A 19636-nucleotide genomic window follows, 5' to 3' on the forward strand; every position below is an offset into this window, starting at 1 on the left:
ATTGGATTAGACATTGGCTCAATGGTAGAAGCCAAAGAGTGGTGGTAGAAAATTGCTTCTCTGAGTGGAGGCCTGTGACTAGTGGTGTGCCACAGGGATCAGTGCTGGGTCCATTGTTATTTGTCATCTATACCAATGATCTGGATGATAATGTGGTAAATTGGATCAGCAAATTTGCTGATGATACAAAGATTGGAGGTGTAGTAGACAGTGAGGAAGATTTTCAGAGCCTGCAGAGGGACTTGGACCAGCTGGAAAAATGGGCTGAAAAATGGCAGATGGCGTTTAATACAGACAAGTGTGAGGTATTGCACATTGGAAGGACAAACCAACGTAGAACATACAGGGTTAATGGTAAGGCACTGAGGAGTGCAGTAGAACAGAGGGATCTGGGAATACAGATACAAAATTCCCTAAAAGTGGTGTCACAGGTAGATAGGGTCGTAAAGAGAGCTTTTGGTACATTGGCCTTTATTAATCAAAGTATTGAGTATAAGAGCTGGAATGTTATGATGAGGTTGTATAAGGCCTTGGTGAGGCTGACTCTGGAGTATTGTGTTCAGTTTTGGTCACCAAATTACAGGAAAGATATAAATAAGGTTGAAAGAGTGCAGGGAAGGTTTACAAGGATGTTGCCGGGACTTGAGAAACTCAGTTACAGAGAAAGGTTGAATAGGTTAGGACTTTATTCCCTGGAGCGTAGAAGAATGAGGGGAGATTTGATAGAGGTATATAAAATTATGATGGGTATAGATAGAGTGAATGCAAGCAGGCTTTTTCCACTGAGGCAAGGGGAGAAAAAAACCAGAGGACATGGGTTAAGGGTGAGGGGGGAAAAGTTTAAAGGGAACATTAGGGGGGGCTTCTTCACTCAGAGAGTGGTGGGAGTATGGAATGAGCTGCCAGATGAGGTGGTAAATGCAGGTTCTTTTTTAACATTTAAGAATAAATTGGACAGATACATGGATGGGAGGTGTATGGAGGGATTTGGTCCGTGTGCAGGTCAGTGGGACTAGGCAGAAAATGGTTCGGCACAGCCAAGAAGGGCCAAAAGGCCTGTTTCTGTGCTGTAGTTTCTGTGGTTTCTATAATATATATTTTAAGAAAGTGAGGTAGTGTTCATAGGTTCAATATCCATTTAGGAATCAGATGGCAGAGGAGAAGAAGCCGTTCCTGAATCGCTGAGTGTGTGCCTTCAGACTTCTGTACCTCCTTCCTAACAGTATCAAGGAGAAGAGGGCATACCCTGGGTGATGGGGTCCTTAATAATGGACGTCTTTCTGAGGTACTGCTACTTGAAGATGTCTTGAATACTATGGAGGCTAGTACCGACGATGGAGCTGACTAATTCTGTGGCTTCTTTCAGTCCTGTGCAGTAGCAACCCCCCCCCCCAATACCAGCTTGTCAGAATGCTCTCCAACTTACATCTATAGAAGTTTTTGAGTGTTTTAGGTGACAAACCAAATCTCCTCAAACTGTTAATGAAATATAGCCACTGTCTTGCCTTTATATGGATGCATCAATATGTTGGGACCAGGTTAGATCCTCAGAGATCTTGATACTCAGGAACTTGAAACTGCTCACTCTCTCCACTTTTGATCCCTCTATGAGGATTGGTGTGTGTTCCTTCATCTTACCCTATCTGAAGTCCACAATCAGCTCTTTCGTCTTACTGACGTTGAGCACAAGGTTGTTGCTGCGACATCACTCAACTAGTTGGCGTATCTCCCTCCTGTACACCCTCTTGTCACCATGAGATTCTATCAACAATGGTTGTATCATCAGCAAATTTATAGGTGGTGTCTGAGCTATGCCTATCACACAGTCATGGGCATAGAGAGAGTAGAGCAGTGGGCTAAGCATACACCCCTGAGGTGCACCAGTGTTGATTGTCAGTGAGGAGGAGATATTATCACCAATCTGCACAGATTGTGGTCTCCGGTTAGGAAGAGGGAGGTAGAGGCTCAGGTTCAGTAGCTTATCGATCAGGATTGTGGGAATGATGGTGTTATATGCTGAGCTATAGTCAATGAACAGCATCCTGACGTAGGTGTTTGTATTGTTCAGGTGGTCTAAGGCTGTATGAAAATCCACTGAGATTGCATCTGTCGTAGACCTATTGTGGCAATAGGCAAATTGCAGTGGGTCCAGGTCCTTGCCGAGGCAGGAGTTCAGTCTAGCCATGACCAACCTCTCAAAGTGTTTCATCACTGTAGATGTGAGTGCTACTGGATGATAATCAGTCCATGTCTATCCAAATACTTATATATCCCGTCCCTTAGAATACCTTCCAATAGCTTTCCCATAACTGATGTAAGAATCACAGGCCTATAATTTCCTGGTTTCTGTTTTGGTCCTTTTTAAGCTGCAGAACAACATTGGCTATTCTCCAATCCTCTGGTATCTCTCCTGTCACTAAGAATGTTTTAAATATCTCTGCTAGAGACCTGGCAATTTCTGCACTTGTAGGGTCTGAGCAAACACCTTGTCAGGCCCTGGGGATTTATCCACCCTGATATGCCTCAGGGTAGCAAACACCTCCTCCTCTGTAATCTGTAAAGGGTCCGTGAAGTTGATGCCGCTTTGCCTCACTTGTATAGACTCTGTCTGTCTCCTGAATTACCATTCTGGTCTTCCAGAGGACCAATTTTGTCCCTTACAATCCTTTTGCTCTGAACGTAGCTGTAAAATCCCTTGGGATTCTCCTTCACATTGTCTGCTAAAGCAATTTCATGCCTTCTTTTAGCCTTCCTGGTTTCTTTCTTCAGTGTTCTCTTGCATTTCTTGTACTCCATAAGCACCTCATTTGTTCCTACTTCCCTATACCCGCTATGCAGCTTTCTTTTCCCCATTAACCAGGGCCTCAATATCTCTTGAAAACCAAGGTTCTCTACACTTGTTATCTTTACCTTTTATTCCGACAGTCACATACAAGTTTTGTACTCTCAAAATTTCGTTTTTGAAGGCCTCCCACTTACCAGGTACACCTTTGCCAGAAAACAGCCTGTCCCAATCCATACTCGGCTGATCATTTCTGATACCATCAGAATTGGCCTTTCTCCAATTTAGAATCTCAACCCCTAGATCAGACATTTCTTTTTGCATATTTACTTGAAACTAATGGCATTGTGGTCACTGGATGTAAAGTGTTCCCTAACAAACTTCTGTCCCCTGCCCTGACCCATTCCCTAATAGCAGATACAGTATTGCACGCTCTCTCATTGGGACTTCTACGCACTGATGAAGGAAACTTTCCTGAACACATTTAACATCTAGCCCTTTTACAGTTTGGGAATCCCAGTCAACATGTGGAAAGTTAAAATTACCTACAAGAACAACCTTATGTTTCTTGCAATAGCGAGCAATCTCATGTTCCTCTAGATTCCCAGGACCGTTGGGTGGTCTGTAATATAGCCCCATTAACATGGTCATACCTTTCTTATTTCTCAGCTCCACCCAAAATGTCTCACTCGTCAAATTCTCCAGTCTATCCTGACAGAAAACTGCTGCAATGTTTTCCAACTAGTAACTCCACCCCTCATCCTCTGATCCCCCCTGCTCTGTCATGTCTAAAACAGCAGAAACCCAGAATACTGAGCTGCCAGTCCTACCCCTCCTGCAGCCAAGTCTCACTAATGGCTGCAACGTCCCAGATGTTGATCCATGCCCTGAGCTCATCTGCCCTTCCAATGATACTTCTTGCGTTGAAATATATGTAGCTCAGGACATTAGTCACACTGTGCTCAACATTTGATTCCTGACTTTGTTGATGTCTTACCAACATCTGCCTCCACAACCTCTCCACTAACTGTTTTGGCACTCAGCTTCCCACTCCCCTGCAACTCTAGATTAAACCCCTCAGTGCAGCATTAACAAACCTTCCAGTAGTATGTTATTCGCCCTGCAGTTCAGGTGCAAGCTATGCTTTCTGTACGGGTCTCACCTTCCTTTGAAGAGAGCCCAATGATCAAAAACTCTTATGCCCTCCCTCCTGAACCAACTCCTTAGCCACTTAATAAATTGTATAATAGTCCTAGTTCTGGCCTCACCAGCACCTGGCACAGGTAACAATTGTGAGATCACAAACTTGGATGTCCTATCCTTTAACTTGGTACATGACTCTCTGAACTCCCTATTCAGAAAATCTTCACTCATCCTACCCATGTCATTGGTACTTACATGGAACATGACCTCTGGCTGTCTGCCCTCCCAATTAAGAATGCTGAAGACTCAATCCGAGATGTCCCGTGCTCTGGTACCTGGGAGGCAACATATCATCTGGAATCTCGTTCTCGCCCACAGAACCTCCTGTCCATTCCCCTATCACCACAGCGTGCCACTTCTTCCCCCTTCCCCACCTCCCTTCTGAGTCACAGAGCCAGATGATCAGAAAGGGTGATGAATACAGCACTGAAGGTGTTATATTCGAATGCACGCAGTATACAAAATAAGGTCGGTAGTCTTCTTGCGCAGTTAGAGATTGGTAGGTATGACGTTATAGGCATCTCTGAGTCATAGCTGAAAGAAGATCATAGTTTGGAGATCAACATCCAAGGATACACATACAAGGACAAACTGGTGGGCAGAGGGAGTGGGGTTGCTCTATTAGTAAAAAATAATATACTTAGAAAGAGGTGACATGGGATTGGAAGATGTAGAAACCTTGTGGGTAGCGTTAAGAAACTGCAAGGGTAAAAAGACCCTGATGGGAGGTATATACAGGTCTCTGAATGGCGGGCTATAAATTTCAACAGAGATAGAAAAAGCATGCAAAAAGGGCAATGTTGTGATAATCATGTGGGGATTTCAATATGCAGGTAGATTGGGAAAATTAGGTTGGTGCTGGATCCCAAGAGAGGGAATTTGTTATATGCCTACAAAATGGTTTTTTAGAGCAGCTTGTGGTTCAGCTCACTAGTGGAACGGCAATTCTAGATTTGGTGTTATGTAATGATCTAGATTTGATTAGGGAGCTCAAAGTAATAGAACACTTAGGAGACAGTGATCATAATATGATAGAATTCACCCTGCAGTTTGAGAGGAAGAAAATAAAGTCAGACGTATCAGTATCACATTGGAGCAAAGGTAATTACAGAGGCATGACAGAGAGGAGCTGGCCAAAGTTGATTGAAAGGGGTCATTAGTAGGGATGATGGCAGTACAGCAATGGCTGATGCTTTGAGGGAAAATTTGGAAGTCATGGGAAAGATATATCCCATCGATTCTTTTCATCTTATATGTTAATGATTTTGATGATGGAATTGATGGCTTTGTTGCAAAGTTTGTAGATGTTGTGAAGATAGGAGAGGCAGGTAGTTTTGAGGAAGTAGAGGGGCTACAGAAGGGCTTAGTTTAGGAGAAATGGCAGATGGAATACAGTGTTGGGAAGTGTATGGTCATGCACTTTGGTAGAAGAAATGAAAGGGTTGACTATTTGCTAAATGGAGAGAAAATACAAAAAAAAGGAGGTGCAAATGGACTCGAGAGTCCTTGTGCAGGATTCTTTAAAGGTTAATTTACAAATTGAGCCTGCGATGAGGAAGGCAAATGCAAAGTTAGCCATTCATTTCAAGAGGACTAAAATATAAAAGCAAGGATGTAATGTTGAAACTTTATAAAGCACTGGTGAGGCCTCTCTTGGAGTACTGTGAGCAGGTTTGGGCCCCTTAGAAAGGATGTGCTGAAACTGGAGAGGGTTTATGAAAATGATTCCAGGATTGAATGGCTTGTCATCAGAAAAGCATTTGATGGCTCTGGGCCAGTATTCAATAGAATTCAGAAGAATGAGTGGTGACCTCATTGAAACATTGAATAGTGAAAGGCCTTGACAGAGGAGCAGATAGTGTTGAGGAAGCTGGATGTCTGCAGAAAGACAGACAGACAGAAAGTGGGAATGGTCAAAGAGTGGGAGATTGAATATATTGTAGGGAATTGCATGGTCATGCACTTCGGCAGAAGGAATAAAAGTGTGGTATGTGGACTTCTTCTAAATTCAAAAATCAGAGGTGCAGAGGGTCTTGGGAATCATTGTAGAGGGTTCCTTACAGGTTCATTCATGGGTGAATCGGTGGTAAGGAAGGCGACTGCAATCTTAGCATTCATTTCGAGGACTAAAATACAAAAACAAAGATCCAGAGCTGAGGCTTTATAACACATTGGTCAGACCACACTTGTAGTATTGTGAGCAGTTTTGGGCTCCTTTTCTACGAAAGGATATGCTAGCATTGGAGAGAGTCCAGAGAGATTCATGAGAATGATCCTAGGAATGAAAGGGTTAACATATATGGAGCATTTGATGTCTCTGGGCCTGTACTCGAGTTTGAATGTGGGGGGGATCATATTGAAACCTATCGAATATTCCAAGGCCTAGATAGAGTGGATGTGGAAAGGATATTTCGTATAGTGGGATAGTCTAGCAAAAGAAGGCACAGCCTCAGAGTTGAGGGACACCCATTTAGAACAGAGATGAGGAAGATTTTCTTTAGCCAGTGGGTGGTGAATTGGTGGAATTCATTGCCACAGATAGCTGTGCATGCCAAGTTAAGGTGAATGTTGATAGGTTCTCGATTAATCAGAGCATTATAATTTACAGGGAGAAAGCAAGAGAATGGGGGTTGAGAGGGATAATAAATCAGCCATGGCAGAGCAGACTCGATGGGCCGAATGGCATACTTCTGCTCCTATGTCTTATGGTCTTATAAATTTATTTATCTGATATGTACATGCCATTGTTGGGAGGTGTGTGTGAACAGCAGATATTGTTTTGAGAACTGAAGCATTAATTTTCAAAATAGTTAAAACACTTCTTGTAATGTTTTTGAATGCAAAACTTAGTTTGTTAACTGGACACCATTCACATCCTTCAAGTTGATGTAGAGTTTTAGCTTTTAAATTTTATCAGTGTAGATATTGCTCATATTTTCAACAAATGCTTGGTCCATGTAAAAATAAAATTTCAACTAATTCCATGAGCATTGAACAATCTCGAACATTTTTGTTTCCTTTTTAGAATCACTCAGCAGGACAGGTTGAAATCAATTTAATGTTTGGCATTCAGTTTGAGTTTATTGCAAACAGCACTATAACAGAAATATTCCACATCTATGCCTAGAAATTGGACGTCACCCTCTTTGGTGTGTTGAACATGCTAAACATGATGCTAATTCCCAGTTGGACCTCTGACTGATCACTGGGCTGAGCTCTCCACATAGTAGCTGGAGATTAGTTGCATAAAAGGAGAGGGAAAACAAAGGGACTAGTGGTGCGGTTATGTTGTGTACTTATAGTTGTATAGAAGTTTTATAGTATCATCACAGACTCCAGTGATGGAACCACCATTGATCAAGTTTCAAATACCCCAAGTTTTGAAAACTGAGGCTGGCAGATGTGTGCAAGATAGTGACACATGAATGAAATTGTTTGTGACATATCATTGCAGTACTCAGCCCATCTGCTTCAATTTTTCTCAGCAAAGGTCACAGGTTGAACCCCAGAGTTCCAATTTACATTGATAAGGAAGATAGTGCACAATGTGCAACTTATGTTCATGAATAACACTGGAAAGATGTTGGACGCTCTCCAGTAAACTGCCCTTATAAATGCTTAGGTCAGTTTCAAATTCAGTGTGATAGAAGCCAGAATGAATTGTATTTTGTGCATGATCATCAGGCACTGATGGATTCAATTTCAGGCCAGTGGTGTCATTACTGAGGATGCATATGTCCTTCAAATAGCTTGTGTACAAAAATAAACTATTTTTCAGCTCACCTCAAAATCTTTTCAGACTCATTAGGCATGTGAATCCGAAGATTGAGATAACCAGTTTAAACCATTACTCAAACTGAATGAGTTGACCGAGGTGTGTTTGATCATTGTTGAGGCATTCCTTTTAAAACAGCAGAGAGAAACATGACTACGGAGAAACTAACTTGCACCTGATTAAGATGGTGACCCATCAGATCAGGCGACCTGGCTACGATAAGAAACTTTAAAAAGGTGATGAAAAGGACTTTTAAGGATTGAAACTTGAAAATAATTCTATAATATAGAATACCTCTATTGATTCAGTTTTAATACTGTACTGATTGGAGGTTTACAAACAAAGACTATATATACATGAATTCTCATGCCAGCCAATCAATATTATAAAACACTGCAATCATTTTCAATTTAAACTATACTGGGAATTAGGATACAAACAATATTGTCTGTGTGTGCTAACATGTTGAAGTACTAATACAAATTAATCAAATTTGAAACTGGGTGACTACAGCGAATGCAGAGCAATATTTAAAACAAACATGCAAAAACAAGACTTCCAATGTGCAAACACTGTTTAGAGTCAGCTTCTGCAACGTGGACTAAATGGAATTAAAGATCCATAGCACTCATTCTCAGAATTGATAAAGTAGAAATAAAAGGTAAAATGACACATATACTTCCTTTAAATCCTTATCTATGTTTGAATTAGTGGAAAACATAGGCAGGAGATTGGGTCTAAGAGGGAAATGGATCAGTCGTGATGAAATGATGGAGCAAACTCGATGAGCCAAATGACCTAATTCTGCTCCTATATCTTATGGTCTTGTAAGCTATCAAGTAAATGAATTCTGAAGTGCTCCATTTACTAATGAAATTAATCAATTTTCTTAAACCAAGTGTATAAAACCCACAACTCAATGAATTTCCCTGGGACTTAATACTATCTGGTTTTCTATCTGACTAACAACAATTATTACATGATAATCTTCTGTAATACCAGAAAATATTTTTTTTCTTAGGGGTGAGAATCTTCAGGAGAAACCTACTCCATCACAAACTTATCATAAATACCATCTGCTTCTTTTACCAGAAAATGCATTTACACTTTAAGAAACTTTGTTTCAAACCTCTCTTGAACCACTTTAATCTTGCTCAAATATTGTCATAGCTGATGATGAATTGAAAAGTGCATTGAAAAGATACAAGGAAGGTTCTGTGCGCCTGACGTGGTACTAGATATGAATAGTTGCCAGAGGATCTTGGAGGAAGCTGAAAGCAGGTGGTGTTCTGTAGGATTGGGGAGAGAATGTGAATAAAGAGGAGACATATAAAACTTATCAATACTTTTAGGATAATGGTAGGTTATTTTTTTTGAATGAATCATTATCAACAGAATAACATATTCCTAAGCTTTTCTTTGACATGACTTAGGGACAGATTTTTGCCTTGTGGTATGTGTAGCAAAAATCTAACTCATTTATAAAAAATATTTTGCATGTTACCTTTAATGCATTATACCTGCCTATAAGATACCATTGAATGGTGTCAAATACTATTAAAAAGATTAATAGTAGTATCTTGTTTGGTTTTCATTTTTTCATGTACAAATGAATAGAACCTTTAATATTCAGACACATAAAAATTTTTCAAATGTTACAGTTCATTTGAATTAAAATTAAGACTGTTCCTGTTTCAGATCACTTTCAAATGTGAGCAATGACAATGCTTGCAAAACTGGTGCTTGTACTTGACAAGGTTTCTCTGATCAGTGGATTGGATTGCAGGAGTCAATTTTTCCAATGATCTGAAGCAGGACAAACATTGACACATGTTATACTTAATGATGAATAGGTAGCAAACTCTGTTAAACAGTCAAGATAAATAGATTCACACTGTAAAGTAATTAAAATCAGCAATTTATCTTTTCTCTTCAGCTGCTCATTTTTTCCAATCACATTCTGTGAGAGGCCATTATTACTTTGCATCAGAATATTTAAATCAAATTGATCTCATCATTCTACAGAAATATTTGCAAGCTAGGAGAATGACTTGTTTTTTCCATATACTGTACATATTTACACACAAGATAACAGGACTTAAAGGCAGTAATGAGTTTAAATTATTTTGTTAGACTTATTTAGATTATATTCAATGCTAATATCTGACTCTTAGTGTGTTATTGAGCCGTTGACTCTAATTGGTCCAGGTTAAAGTGTATATCTTGTTAAATATATATATTTTGGTGCCCAATATGAATTTATTTCATATTTATTTCCTTGCTGATTTTTATAGATTATTTTCTTTCCTCTCAATTTATGGTGTAACCCTCTTCTGTCATCAAATATTGTTTATAGTCTGAGAGAATGACAGAATAATCTCCCCCCAGGACAAAGGTAATAGGACTGCTGAACACAATTATAAAGATTAGGACATTCCTGCCTTTTTTGATTGTCAATTTCATCTCTGGTTGAGGTGGCTCAGTCAAGGGCACTGAGTCCCCACCAAAATCTCTTACAAGTTAAGAGATTAACCTGTACTCTTTCATCAATGCTGAATTCTATCATTTGTAGTGCAGCAAAATTATCACTGTTTAATGGTTGTAGGATACTTTGATTAGTTTAGGAAGCTTAATCACTAACCACTTTATATGCACATGTACCTCTGGTACCCCAAGTTAGCCTGCACCTGCTACAGAGGTGAGGCAATAAAAAGATACGGCCACTTTAATAAATACAATAATACAATATCATTTCTTTGCCACTGCTCAACACACAAGCACATCAGACAAATCAATTTCAAATACAGAAATTAAAGATCTTAAACAAACAAAAAAAAACTTAGGTTCGTTCTTTTGTAGAGAAAGCAATCTGGATATTTGAGCTCTGGATCACAATGTCTCAGTTCATAAGTTCCCATTCTGCAGATGCATTGTGTGCACCACATTAAATTTACTGCTTGAATAAAAAGCAGCCAAAAAGACAGAAAGTATGACATCACCATAAGTTAGAGCTTATTTAATTGTCCAGTGTTTTCTTAAATGCTATAAGTTCATGCTGGACTGTGTTTGTGGATAATCTAGACATTCAAGAGACCTGGTGAGAATAATCACAAAAGTGACTGAACAAATGTAGATGTTGATTCCTGTTGGATTATTCAGGGATGAAAGAGCAAGAAACAGTGTATACAGACATTTCATTTGAAGAAGATTTAAATTTTTCCCCCACGTAAAACACTACACATGCTTTAGAAATCATCCTTTAAGTGGCTTTGGATTTTCTGCATCAGCTGTTGGTATTTTACCCGCCTCAGACTGAATCCTGAGTCAAGAGGTAGAGGCCTCATCGCTACTGAAGTCATCATCGTCAGCAGGCGTTTCCCCTTTTACAGCCATGCTGATTACTTTTAGCCATTTTTGTTTCTGATCATCAGAGTCTGCAGCAAAAGTATGGATGAACCTGGACTGTTTCAGCCTGAATACATGAGACCCATCAACACCTCGTGGATTTTCTTCTATCGTGTAGCCAAGAAGAGGAATTGTGGCTAGTGCCTTCACATCCTAGAAAATTAAAGAGGAATATAAAGTAATTAAAATCATAATTTAAAACTTGGGTTGATTAAAAACTTTTGCACAAACATCATTGATCCATAGAGATAAATTTTGGGAAATAATTATGCTTATTGAAACTGGTAACCTAAGTCCCTTCTCAAATATTGAAGGCTTACCTGTATTATTTTTCCTGGAACTATGCTTAAGGTTTGCTATAGAATCGTGATAAATACAAACTTTGCAGTGTATAAACACTAACACAAAAGATTCTGCAAACGCTGGAAATCCAGAGAAACAGAGACAAAATGCTGGCGGAACTCAGCACTTCCAGCAGCATCTACGGAAATGAATAAACAGACAATGTTTCGGGCTGAGACAATTCACCAGAGCTGGAAAGTTAGAGGGAGGAATCCAGAATGAGATCGGGGCAGGGGATGGAGAACAAGATAGGTGAAGACAGGTGGGTGGGCAAAGCGGGTGGGGGGATGAAGTAAGAAACTGTGAGGTGATAATTGGAGAAGGCAAAGGGCTAAAGAAGGAATCTGACAGGAGGGGAGAGTGGATCATGGGAAAAAGGGACGGAGAAGGGGCACCAGTGGAGGTGCCAGATAGATGAGGAGTAAAGGTAAGAGCACAGAGATGAGGGGAAAGGAAGGGGTAAATATCACTGGAAGTTGAAGAAATCAAAGCTCATGTACAGTGCCAATAAAATATATTCACTCACCCCGCCCCCCCCCAGAAGTTTTCGTGCTTTATTGTTTTGCAACATTGAATCACAGTGGATTTAATTTGGCATTTTTGACACTGATCAACAGCAAGAAGTCTTTCATGTCAAAGTGAAAACAGATCTCTACAAAGCGATCTAAATTAATTACAAATATAAAACACAAAATAACTGATTGCATAAGTATTCACCCCCTTCAAGTCAGTCTTTAGTAGATGCGCCTTTGCCAGCAATTACAGCCTTGAGTCTGTGTGGATAGGTCTCTATCAGCTTTACACATCTGGACACTTCAATTTTTCCCCATTCTTCTTTACAAAACTGCTCAAGCTTTGTCAGATTGCATGAGGATCATGAGTGAACAGTCCTTTTCGAGTCCAACCACAAATTCTTAATTCGACTGAGGTCTGGACTCAAACTTGACCACGCCAGGACATTAACTTTGTTGTTTTTAAGCCATTCCTGCGTAGCTTTGGCTTTATGCTCAGAGTCATTGTTTTGCTAGAAAAAAATTCTTCTCCTAAATTGCAGTTCTCTTGCTGACTGCATCAGGTTTTCCTTCAGGATTTCCCTGTACTTTGCTGCATTTATTTTACCCTCGACTTTCACAAGCCTTCCAGGGCCTGCTGCAGCAGGGGCGGCGCTAAGGTGGTGCTAGCTGGGGCTATAGCCCCAGCAGAAATTGCAATAGCACCACCATAGCACCACCAAGAAATTAACTGCAGCTGCTTTGCTTTCTCTGTATAGTTTTGAATACAGCTTGCTTCTCCAGTTGATCTAGTGAAACAGTGCCCCCAATTACCATTGCACCCACGCAGCAAAAAAGTTATAAAGTCTGTCAGATCCACTCTACACTTCTGCTTATTCGTTCGTTGTCAATGTCTTGCTGTTGCTGTCCTCAAATCAGTTAAGCTGATCTAAGATCACTTAAGGTGGTGATGTCACTCACCCTCACTCACGCTAGGGATTGATAGTATACATCCAGGCACAGCTCCATGGTCTTGCAGGACTAACGGATGTCACACGTGCACATTGTGCTTTTACAAGCGAGTGTGGGCCTGGCATGTGCATTATTTTGGCTGGCGTGAAAAATGGATCGATTTTTAGTCAGAAAACGACCTCATCCAGAGGAATCAGTGGTGTCTCAGCCTGAGCATGTCTTAATTGAAAGTGACATGCAGAAAGAAGTAAGTGGGGATGAGGACGACAGCAGTTCATCGAAGGAGTGTGAGGGCGAAATAGAGGAACAAGAAATGGAGCGGGATTCAGAAGAGAATGTGGATGAAGCTGCTCTTAGTGCTAGTGGAAATACTGTTGGTGATGTTAGCCAGCAGCCTGAGGAAGGACCCCGTTGGCCAGCATTGAAAAAGTACCCTTCGCAACAGTTTGGCAATCAGCAAAGGAGTATTCGTGGCTGGTTTGACCTGTACTCCTGGCTGGAATATTCAATCACAAAAGGTGCTACATTCTGCTTCGCATGCAGGCATTTCCTGTGTGGAGGACATGGGTTCCATTCTGAGTCTACCTTTACTGTCACCGGCTACCGCACCTGGCGGAAAGCTACAACAGCTTTCAAAACCCACCATGTAAGTGCAGCTCATAAGTTTGCTATGGAGGCATGGACCGAATTCAGATTAAGAAAACAAGACGGTTCAAGATTGGGAAATATGCTTGATAAAGGACATGCAAAGATTGTCCAAGAAAATCGTGAGTATATGAGAGCAGTGGTTGAGTTTCTATGCTATACTGCGTGCCAAGGCATTGCCCAGCGAGGACATCGGGAGAATGATGGATCTGGCAATAGGGGAAACTTTGTTGAGTTGCTCAGGGTAATTGGGAAGTTTGATAAGAGTGTAGCTAAAAAAATAGAGGTCAATCCTGGAAATGCAAAAAAACACCCATCACGATATCCAAAATGAAATTAATGGGTATTATGGCAGATATGGTCAGACGTCAAATAAGTGCAGAAATCAAGCAGGCTGGATATTTTGCCATCATGGTGGATGAAAGTAAAGACTTGAGGAAAAAGGAGCAAATATCAGTGGTTGTGCGGTACTTGAATAATGAAACAGTGCTTGAAGAATTCTTGCACTTCACTCCAACAGAAGGGTTGGACGCAGAGTCGCTTCTTAAAAGCATTGAACAGACACTCGCCCAGTGTGTTATTGATAAGAACGTGTGTATAGGTCAGTGTTATGACAGGGCGGCAGTGCTGTCCAGGTGCAATAACGGGGTACAAGAGAGGTTCAGGAAAGAGGTCCCGTAGGCATTATATATACACTGCCATGCTCACAGACTTAACCTTGTTTTAGTGGATGTTGTGAGCAATGTACCACAAGCGGGTGAGTTTTTTGAAACTGTGCAGCTGCTTTACAACTTCTTTTCAAACTCTGTTGCCCATGATCTTTTCATGAAGAAACAGAACTGGAATCAACTGCACAGCCCGTGGAGTTGAAGAAATTGTCAGATACACACTGGGCATGGCAGTATACAGCTTTGTGGGCTATAAGGAAATCACTCCCTGCCATTCTAGCTACACTACAGGATATTATGGGTCAACCAAATGCACGGAGGAAAACGGAGGCCAGAGCTGTAAATGGACTGATCGACGAGCAGTTTGCTTTACTTCTCACTCTGTTTGAGGACTTATTCCGAGTCATCAAGTTCATGTCAGACCAGCTACAATCTCCCAGTTTGGAGCTTTCATCCGCTGTAGACTTGGCTCAGTCTGTTATCGATGCACTCTCAGCAAAATGGGGAGAGGAATCATGGAGTGAAATTCAGACAAGAGCTAGGGACCTGTGCGTCAAGGCCGGTATACAGAGCAGACCACATGAAAGGAGACAGGCCCAGCCACCCCGCCGCCTACATGATTTTGTTGTTGAGGCCCAAACTGAATGCACACCTGTCACCTCCTCTGATGACCTTCGCAACCACTGTTTCTATCCAGTTATAGACAGACTTCTGACTGAAATAAAAAGACGGTTCTCAATTGAGACTGGGGGTGTTCTGACTGGAGACTCGGCATCGAGTCCCAGACGCAAGTTCTTCCTAGACATGAATTGTCTTTGGCCAATGGCCCAATACTATGGAGTGACTGAAGTGAACCTGACTGCAGAGCTACATCAGGTTCGGCGTCTGCTGGAAACGAAACAAAACAAAAGCAAAGACAGACAGTGAACGACACAGTGGAATTTCTAGCTCTAATGAGACCCTACCGCGATGCATTTATAGATTTATACAAACTAATCTGCATATCACTGACTCTGCCTGTTACATCTGCCTCATGTGAACGGAGTTTCTCTTGCCTCAGACGCGTCAAAAACTACTTAAGGAATAGCAGCGGCGATGCTCGGAACAGCAACTTGGCTCTGTTGGCCATAAACAGCCAGAGGACCAAAGCACTTGACATCCAGAAAATCATTGATGCTTTCGCCACCAATCACAACAACAGACGGATTGTGCTTCTCTGAAAACATTAATGGTGACTGCAGTTGATTTTTTAAAAATTTGGGCCAAGACTAATGCTGATTATTATTATTACTTTGTGGTGGATACCCCATAGTCCTTATGTTTCCTGCAAATCCTAAAATATTACATTTACTGCTATTAAGTCTACTGGTTTTGCTTAGACTTCCAGGTGGTGATTCTGTTGATTTTTGTTTTAAGTTCAATAGCCGAATTAATTGAGGTATTGCATGGTCAGAGTACGATTTGTCCAACTCCTGGTAAAGCCTTGCATCTGTTGTTTGCCTTATTTGACTTTAATAACGGTGTATCTTTTGGCATTGCTATCTCTGTAATGCAAATAGCAGTGGGTTTGTTTTGTGTTTTTCAGTTGAAAAGCACGCATTTGACGCTGATTGCAGGATTAGTGCGTGATTCACATTGTCCGCTGTTGATCAGATGCTCTGTTTGTTTTTTATGTTTATGCTCCATGTAGCCCAGGTTGTCTCCAATGCTGTTGACACTGTAACAGTTCACTTCTATATTAGATCTATCAATTTCTGTTGCTTGTGAATCAACAGAGGCATTTATAGTAGGCACATAATGCTTGAAACTGACTTTTTAACGCCACGCGTCTGGCCTTGCGAATACATATTACCATACAGTGTATCCCTCAGCACCATCACTGAATCATTCAGCCCCTCCGTAGCACCAGCAAGAAAATATCTCTGGCGCCGCCACTGTGCTGCAGTGAAGCATCCCCACAGCATGATGCAGCCACCACCATGCTTCACGGTAGGGATCATGCGTTTTTGATGATGTTCATAGCATTTAGTCTGATGGTCAAAAAAGCTCAATTTTGGTTTCATTGGACCATAGAACCTTCTTCCAGCTGACTTTAGAGTTTCCCACATACCTTCTGGCAATCACTAGCTGAGACTTCTTGCGACTATTTTTTCAACATTGGCTTTCTCTTTGCCACTCTCCCATAAAGCTGCAACTACTGAAGCACCTGGGCAACAGTTGTATGTGCAGTCTCTCCCATCTCAGCCACTGAAGCTTGTGACTCCTCCAGGTTTGTCACAGGTCTCTCAGTGGCCTCCCTTGCTAGTCCCCTTCTTGCACGGTCACTCAGCTTTTGAGGACGGGCCGCTCTAGGCAGATTTACAGCTGTGCCATATTCTTTTCATTTCTTGATGATTGACTTAACTGTCCTCCGAGGGACATTCAGTGACTTGGACATTTTCTTGTATCCATCTCCTGACTTGTGCTTTTCAATAACCTTTTTGCAGAGTTGCTTGGAGTGTTCTCTTGTCTTCATAGTGTAGTTTTTGCCAGGATACTGACTCACCAGCAGCAAGACCTTCCAGATACAGGTGTATTTTTACTACAATCAATTGAGACACCCTGTCTGCACACAAGTCTCCAAAAACAGATCTCTATTTAACTAATTATGTGACTTCTAAAACCAATTGGCTGCACCAGTCATGATTTGGGGTGGCATATTAAAGGGGGGTGAATACTAATACAATTAATTATTTTGTTTTATATTTGTAACTAGTTTAATTACTTTCTAGAGATTTGTTCTCACTTAGACACGAAAGAGTTTGTCTTCAAAAAGCATCGATTTTTGTCAATGATAGTTGGTGAGAAATATGCAGTAGGACATTTTAGAACCGTTTTGCTCACTGCAGTTTCAAGCATTCAGGCTTGGAGATACCAGAGACAACCAGGAACGAAAATGAAATGATTTCACTACTTTAACTATCTTTAATGTTACAATGAAAATGAAGATTGACATTGATAGCATGAAGGCAGTTTATTATCTGCACTAAGTGCCTGCGTTGATATTGCTCATTTACAGTCAATCAAAAGAAAGTGACATGAATTCCTCCACTGATATGTGTTAAGAACTAATACACTATTTTATAATACTGCAGTAGTATTCTAATTTGTTCTGTATTTCATTTAAATACATAATTTGCTATTTAGTTTGTCTTTTTTTATATACCTTTTTAACTATTTATATGAAACTTTGGCTAATTAGGGCAGTTGCTTAATTGGGCCAAGATATATTGGTCCCGATGTGTCTCAGTTAACTGGAATCCACTACATGTCAAAATTTCTGTTCTTCAGAAGTCGTGCACCAGACTCCCATTATGTCAGACTGTTTAAAGTATTCAGGATTACATATGGCACAACATGGCTGTTAAAAATCCTCTGTATTTCTCCTCACTGTTGTCTGTCATTGTTATGCCTTCCTAAATAACACTGGTGATAATGAGTTCCCTCAGTGTTCTAATACCAACTATTATACTATGGCCTAGTCCAAATTTTTAACAGAACAGTGCCATTTAGGCAGTTCATTGATTAGTTCATACAACTGGACAGTTGTAAACATATAATTTCCCCATTTTATGCTCACTGGTCACTGTTACTGTTCAGTGTTCCCATTTAATTCCAAGTGAACTTTCATCCTTTTTGAAACATTTACATTTTCTTTATCTGGACCTACCATTTCTGGTTATGATAACATTTCCTTCTTAATTTCCCTCTCCTTTATGTTTTCCAATTTTTTGGCCATTTTGTCCTACTTTGTACATTAGTATATTACTATGGAATTTTGCAATATGGAAAGATATCATCTATGGTCTTTACAAGTTCTGTCATTAAATTATCTATCAGTTACCACATATTTGCCTTTCCCACACAATAATTAGACATTTTCTTTCCTTTTAAGATGGATTATGCTCTCACACTATGGCACTGAGTCCTAAAAGCACCTTCAAGAACATTCACTAAAGGACGTTGTTTGCTGATTTCAGGTTCATTAATTTAAGTTTATAACCTGGAAATGAAACCATTTGTCAAGCCTTAGGCAGCCTAATAAAGCTACTGTGTTGGAATCAGGCACATGCTTTCAGCCTAGAAGACGGTGAACCTCACATTGGTAATGTTTAAGAAATTTCTAAGAAATTCCTTTAGAAAGGAATTTTTGCACATAAAAATAAATGCCTAACGCCCATTTATAACTCTGTTCCAGCATTTGCAGGTTGTCTGAGTCACTGCATCCACCCATCCTTAGTGTCCCTCAAACAACAGGCAATCAAAAGATACCAACTTGACCACGGAACAGAAGCATTAATGCTCCTTTTAATCACTCATCACAGTGACTGTAGAATTCTCCTCTGTTCACTCTATTAAGCCTGACCCATTAAACCCAATGCATCAAGCCTCTTACCAATGCTTAACCAATTAATAATCAGCTTTCAGATCAACTTTCCCACTGTAGAAACTTTTGACATAGATCTGTGCTACCTATGCTTATCCTAGAATCTGAGCAACAACATTAGGAACAAGAATTAATTTAGAAACAAAATGTAACAGGTATTGGAAATCTGACATAAAATTGAAATAGCTAAAAAAAAAATTACTCAGCACATCAAGCAGCACTTGTGGGGAAGAAGGAGCACAGTTCTCTCCCTCTCCATCCACGGACATTACCTGACCTGGCAAATATTTGCAGCATTTTCTTTCAGGACAACTTTTGGGTAGCAAATACTTTAATGGAAAGAAATTTTCCATTAAATGGAAAATGGCTTTTTCCCATTCAGTTTGTCCACCTGATTCTTCGTGATTTCTACATTAGCACTGAATTCAGAGGAATATCTGCAGAGAAGGTAAATTGAATTAATTCCTATCAAGAGGATATCCTACAGATCTTTTACTAACTAACATAACGTCTGGATTCTTTCAAACAGAAAACTGGGCCAACCATTTTAGAATCTGAAGTAGTAGCTTTGAAATAATACTGTGGGCTACTACAAAGTAGATTACTTGTACATTACGCAAGTGCATTAACTTGTTCACCTCAAATTTCTTTCTGGTAGTTTATCAAATTAATTCATTAACTGAATATATCAACTGAAAAAGTAAAGAAGTCTTACACGAATAGAGTTATTTTAATATATTGCTACTCCACACTGAAATTGCCATGACTTTAAACTTCATGATGATTGATTAGATTATCTGGTCAAGATTTTAACAGCTACAGCCAGGAAATGCTCGTGAAACATACAAGCACATGATGGAAAAATGTACTAAGAACTAATATTTAGAAACAAACTAGCTATATATTGAATCAATAGTACAAAACTAT

General features: G+C 40.2%; 1 protein-coding gene across 9 annotated transcripts in view; it reads right to left on the bottom strand.

Annotated features, from left to right (window-relative positions):
• Positions 1–7049: 7049 nt before the first annotated feature.
• Positions 7050–19636, bottom strand: part of LOC134351648 (FYVE, RhoGEF and PH domain-containing protein 4-like) — a 274569-nt gene continuing 261982 nt past the window's right edge. For all 9 annotated transcript variants that reach the window (XM_063058081.1, XM_063058084.1, XM_063058082.1 and 6 more), the window contains one exon: positions 7050–11318. In XM_063058081.1, coding sequence (XP_062914151.1) covers positions 11085–11318 — 234 coding nt within the window. In that variant the 3' untranslated portion in view covers positions 7050–11084. The remainder of the gene's footprint in view (positions 11319–19636) is intronic.

Source organism: Mobula hypostoma, chromosome 9 (genome assembly GCF_963921235.1).
Source record: "Mobula hypostoma chromosome 9, sMobHyp1.1, whole genome shotgun sequence".
Taxonomy (NCBI): Eukaryota; Metazoa; Chordata; class Chondrichthyes; order Myliobatiformes; family Myliobatidae; genus Mobula; species Mobula hypostoma.